General features: G+C 57.2%; 1 protein-coding gene across 6 annotated transcripts in view; it reads right to left on the reverse strand.

Annotated features, from left to right (window-relative positions):
- Positions 1-4,888, reverse strand: part of SREBF1 (sterol regulatory element binding transcription factor 1) — a 26,809-nt gene extending 21,921 nt beyond the window's left edge. For all 6 annotated transcript variants that reach the window (XM_039476843.2, XM_074388296.1, XM_074388297.1 and 3 more), the window contains exon 1: positions 4,589-4,888. In XM_039476843.2, coding sequence (XP_039332777.2) covers positions 4,589-4,679 — 91 coding nt within the window. In that variant the 5' untranslated portion in view covers positions 4,680-4,888. The remainder of the gene's footprint in view (positions 1-4,588) is intronic.
- Between the last annotated feature and the right edge of the window lie 1,112 nt (positions 4,889-6,000).

The raw sequence follows: 6,000 nt of genomic DNA on the forward strand, positions 1-6,000 counted from the left end.
CACTGTCGCAAGGTACTGTGAGGGCCGGGAGGAGACAGGTGAGCCTGAGGTCTTGGTGCAGAGGCAGGACTCAAACCCAGGGACACTACAGCCCGGGCGGTGCCTTCACCCACAGACGCAAGGACTCTCCACCCCCAAATCCATCCACGTGACAAGCGTTTGGCCATGGCAGGCAGCAGGACCGGATGGGGCTCAAAACCGTTGGCTGGCTCCCCCGGGTCAGTTCCCAATCTGATGACTCAAACGCTACTCTGGACTGGGACGGGGAGGTGGCCACATAACCTCTGACCCCTCTATGACCCACACTCCCAGGCCCCGACACAGCCCCACATGGAGCAGCCTCCCTCAACCCCTCATCCCCATTCTTAGGAGCTCAGCGATTAAGAACTTAAGAGCTAGGTTCTGGAGCCCACAGCCTGGGTTTAAATCCTGGCTCTGCCATCATCTGGCTGTGTGACCTCAGGCAAGTCACTTAACCTCTTTGGTCCTTAAGGCTGTCATCTTCATCATATGTCTACCCACTTGGGATTGTTGGGGGATTAAGTGAGATCATCAGCAGTGTCTGGAGTACAGTAAGGACTCAATTCGTGTTTTCTGTTCACATTACGATCCTCCACCCGGGCAGCCGGAGGGAGCTGAAGCACGGCGTGCCCCTGCTCCGACTGCTGACCGACCCCCACATCTAGCCCAGCTCTATACTCTGGCACTCAAGGCCGGCCTGGCCCCCTCTTATCCCTCATGTCTCTCAAGAGACCTGGCATTTCTACCCCCAAATCACCTCTCTTCAGCCCTTAACAAACCTGCTCAGCTCTATGCCTGGTAGAAGAAGCTTCAAAAGCAGGCTCGATCTCTGTCCAGCAAGTCCCTTCCCAGAACCTCATCCTAGGAACACAATGAGGACTGGGCAAAGACTGGCCTCGGTGTCCACTATAGCACAGTTGATGAAGATAAAACAACCCAGGTATCCATCGACAGGGGATCAGGTGGGGAAATGAGGGAGCCTGATTGTCATCTGGCTGTTGACATGGAACCAAGCAGCTTCCAATCTGCTGTGAACCAATGGACCCTATTTTAATTTTTAAAAGTACAGATCCATAGCTGCCTGGGCCAGGAGCAGGAACAGAAAGTGACTAAAGGAGCAGGAGGGATCTTACTTGGCGATAAAAATGTTCTGCAGCTAGTAATGGTCACACAACTCAGAAAGTGACAAATCATTGAATGATACACTTAATATGGATAAATATTGTGGTATATAAAGTATACCTCAATGAAGTTGTTTTTAAAAAGTTGATGAAGGCCGGTGCGGTGGCTCATGCCTGTAATCCCAGCACTTTGAGAGGCTGAGGCGGGCAGATCACCTGAACTCAGGAGTTTGAGACCAGCCTGGCCAACATGGTGAAACCCTGTCTCTATGAAAAATACAAAAATTAACCAGGCGTGGTGATGCACAACTGTAATCCCAGCTACCTGGCAGCTGGAGAATCTCTTGAACCTGGGTGGCAGAGGCTGCAGTGAGCTGAGATCATGCCACTGCACTCTAGCCTGGGCAAAAGAGCAAGACCCTGGCTCAAAAAAAAAAAAAAGTTTATGAAGAGTGTGCAGTCATCCCAAACCAAAAAGAGAGAGAGAGAGAGAGAGAGAGAAAGAGAGAGAGAGAGAAAGAGAAGAAAAGCTCTTTCACACAATTAGCAGGGCTTATCTCTGGGTGGTAGGTTTAAAGTTTTATTTGAGACAGAATCTCACTCTGTCACCCAGGCTGCGTGCAGTGGCACAGTTACAGCTCACTGCAGCCTCTTGCTCTGGCCTCAAGCAGTCCTCCCACTTCAGCCTCCAGCATGGCTGACACTACAAGCATGAGACTAAGCCCAGTCAAGCTTCCGCGGATGGTTCCCGATCTGAGCCTCAGCGCCCACGAAACCACCCGTATTTCCAGCAAAGATGGCAGCAGCCTCCTGGCCCCCGGCAGCCCGCAGCCCCTGAGACCTCAGGCCCTATCAACAGTGGGGACCCCACCACTACCATCCTGGAGTGATTCCAACTCAAAGGACAACCAGAGCTGCCATCTGGTATCTGCCAGTTTTTCCAACTGACCCTACCCAGTACCCTGCTCCCCCTTCCCATGATTCATGGCATCAAAACACCAGCTTTTCACCTTTTCCTTGAGTCTCAGGAGGGCCAAAGCAACATCCTTTTGCTTTTTTTTTTCTATTCCCTCCCCTTATCAAGGGTCGAAGGAAGGGATCCATCCTTACTGTTCAGAGATACCAACTCCCTCCCCTAACTCGGGCTGAGAAGGAACCAGCCAGCTCTTACCTCCTCCTGGTTGTTTTTCTGTTCCCCCAGTTTATTTTTGTTTCCCCCCGGCCCCCTACTTCTGAAGCCATTTTATGATCTGTCATGTGCCACCTGAGCCTCCAGTAAAAACAAAAACAGGCAAAAAAAAAAAAAAAAAAAATTACCCGCACCCAGCTAATTTTTTTATTTTTGTAGAGACAAGATTTTGTCATGTGGCCGAGGCTGGTCTCAAACCTCTGAACACAAGTAGTCCCTCCTGCTTCGACCTCCTAAAGTGCTGGGATTATAGGCGTGAGCCCCCACACCTGGTCTAAAGATGTTATTTTCTTCTTTTTGCTCACTTTCACTTGCTAATTGTTCTACAATGAAAAAAGATGTGTCATTGGAAAGAACAGCAAGTTTGAATAAAAACCGAAAAATCCTCTACTGAAGTGGGTAAAGCTGAGCCTGCCTAGTGAGAAGGGGCTGCCCAGTCTTTAAGGCGCTGGGGTTCTCTCAGAGACTAGAGCGTGGGCCACACAGCTGCCTATGGCTGGCCTTTGGGTCTGGAGAGACAATGTTACCCATGAGTCAGTAAGAAAGGTCTGTATCAGACCTCTGGCCCAGCCCAGATTCTGCTCTCCAGCTGCCCATGAAGGGAGGGTTTGTATCCTCATTCTTCTGGAGGTGGAAACTAAGGTTCAGAGGGTGAGAGGGCTTGAGCGGGATGGCAGAGGAAGTGAGGAGCATCCAGGTTCAAGTTCTGACCCTAAAGCCCATGTCTGGCTGGGGCTTGGTCCTGCTGCCTCTTGGACCCTCACTGGGCCCTGTGCTGTGGAACTAGTTGAGTCAGGCCTAGATCTCCCTAGGGCTTGGGATTTCAGGGTCCATCTCTCCAGGGTGCAGTGAAGGACAGCCCTCCTGCCAGGGGTAGGGGAGGCTGTTTTGGAAAAGCCTCACAATCAGGGCCTCTCCTCTTGGGTCGTCCCCTAGCCCAGCCCCAGAGGGAAGAAGGAAGGGCTGGGAAGCTCCTGGGGCTGGCAGTCAGCTGAGCTCATCTGCAAGGCTGCAGTAGGGCAGGAGTGGGGGTGGCACAGATGCATCTGTTTGCGAGCCCCAGGGTGACCACAGGTTTCACGGACATGTCCATTCAGGTTGGGAGTCTAGGCATCTTCTTCCTGCAACCTCGACCTCAGTTTCCTCATCAACCAAGTGCAACTCAGCCAGTGTTGCTAAAACTCCTGCACAGAAACCACGGAGGCAATTTGCTGGCTGGGGGCTTCCCTTTGCTGTCTACAAAATAGAAGCAACGGGCCACCTAACTAGCACTTGGTGCCACCGTTGGCCCCAAACCCCGTCTCCTGACAGCCCGAGTGGTGCTCCAAAGATGGAAGCCGGTGCCCCGGGCCTGCTCCGCCCTTTCCCTGGCCGAGGAAGGCGGCGGGCGTCCTCTCCCTCCGAAACCTTTGCAAGCCTTTAACCCCTCACACTTAGGCCCTGCCTCGGGGCCTTCGCCCAAACCTGGCCCTGGCCTGGAAACCATCTTTCCCTGCTGGTCCTGGGGGTGACCCTCAGGTCTCAGCCCAGAAGTCCCTGACGCTCTACCCAAAGTAGCCACATCCCTGCCCTCCCCTCGCCCCGCTCCACCCAAGGTGCAACTAAATATCTATTTGCTGGTTTCCCGCGGGATGGTGTTCTCGAAAAGAGCGGGTGCCCAGGGCGGTCTGTGAACCCTCGGGGCTGAAGACGGGGCCTGGCACTCGGTTAGTGAATGAGCGCGGACCCGGAGGACCCGACCCGAGGCCCGACGAGTGCGCGAGCTGCACCCGTGCGCATGCGCACGAGCTCCGACGCCCAGCTGAACTCTCGGGCCGGAGGGAATGACCGCGAGTAACCCCGCATTGACGTCACGGCTGGGGCCGGGGCGGGGCTTCGGCGACGCCCGGGTCCCCAGCTCCAGCCGCGGCCGCCACAGGGCTGGAGACTCAGCCACCGGCCGGGCGGTACCTGGCCTGGGACGCGTAGAGGCGCATGTGTCCTGGCCCGGAGCCGCCAAGTGACACCGGCCCGGCCCGGGGGTCCTCGCCGAGCGCGCGGATCGAGACGCCAGGGCGGGAGCCAGGGAAGGAGCCAGGAAGGCTCGGCAAGGCCCGGGACACCAAGGGCCATGGCGCGCAGCTCAGAGACGCCGGGAAGCCCCGCGCGAGCACAGCACGAAGCTGGCGCCCGGGGGGAGACAAAGGCCGGGGAGCCACCTGCGCGCCCCCGACTCGCGCCACCGGCGCGGCTTCAAGCCCTGCCCACCCTGACGCACCTTCGATGTCGCTCAGCAGCGCCGCGTCCAGATCGCACGGCTCGCTCAGCGCCTGCTCCAAAACAGCCTCGCTGAAGGGCAGCTCGTCCATGGCGCAGCCGCCTCCTCCGGGAGGCCCGCCGGGCCCGCCGCCGCGCACGGCCCTTCCGAGGGACTGCCGCCGACCCCGGCTCGCAGCTTCCGCCGCCGCTCTGCGCGTTCGTGTCCTGCCCTGGCCTCGGGGGCGGCCCGGCGCCCGCGAAAAGTTCCTCGGAAACTGGGTTCCCGCGGCAGCGGCTCCGCTGGGCGGTGGAGGCGGAGGCGGAGGCGGGGCCTTTCGGGGGAGGCCCCGCCCTCTCAGATAGACGGCCCCGCCCCACCTTGAGAGAGCGGGGACCCCTGATTCCCGGTTTGCGCCACCAATCTGCCCTCAGCGGGCCCCTCCTCCAGAGCGCCCTCCAGTCTTTCATTTTATCCAGCCTCGCGCACCATGGCAGAGCGGCCTCTGGCCGGCTGCTGCAGGAACGCGGGTCAACCAAGTCCTCTCTCTGGGCCTCTGTTTCTCCAGCACCAAGCGAGGAGCTGAGAGGAAGCCCCAGGCCCGGGCCCATCACAAACCAAAGCTTCCTCACTTCTAGATTTCACTCTTGAGAACAGGACAGACCAGGACCCAAGTTACAGGGGTCCCAGGCCTGCTGTGTTGTGAGCAGACCTGAGGTAACTGCTGGGCCAGTTACATCGCTCTGCTTCGGTTTCCTTCATCTGTAACGTGGGCCTAATGATGCTTCCTCGCCGGCTGGCTGGGAGGCTGACGATGTGGAAATCCGCCTGCCCTCCCTCCAAAGAAACCAGAAGATTGGCCTGCTGAAGGCAGGAGTGACCGAAGAAAGGCTGGAATTTCCTTTCGTCTTCATCTGGTTTCCTCCCAGATCCAGCCGTAGAGATAGGACCCCAGTAGACCCAGTGCGGCTCCTGACAGAGGAAGCGGTTACCCAAGGGCGACTGGCCCCAGGGCTGTCTGACCCCAGATTTGGTGCTTGTTCCTGGGAGTGACCAAGACAGGGGCCCCAAGGAAGAGTTGGCTGAGCTTTAGATCAGAGCCAGGCTGCCCTGGACCGTGACAGCTAGGACTAGATCAGAGCAGGCAGCGTTGCTGAGAAGAGGGCTGGAAACCATACCCAGTTCTGTGGCCTAGGGACAGAGCCAGGTGGAGCGGGAAGGAGGGAAGGGGTCCCAATGAGGTGGTTTGAAATAAACCAGAATTAACATTCAGTTATCTGAATGTGATAAGACAGTGAGCTCCCTGTCTCCAGAGGTATGCAAGCAGACAGAAGCACCCTTGGTGGAGGGCAGCCAAGGAAATTCATCAGGGCCTGGGCCTCAGGCCCTCTGGACCCTGGGCCTTAATGAGTCAAGCCATCCCGCAGACTGCC

Source organism: Saimiri boliviensis, chromosome 17, assembly GCF_048565385.1.
Source record: "Saimiri boliviensis isolate mSaiBol1 chromosome 17, mSaiBol1.pri, whole genome shotgun sequence".
Classification (NCBI taxonomy): Eukaryota; Metazoa; Chordata; class Mammalia; order Primates; family Cebidae; genus Saimiri; species Saimiri boliviensis.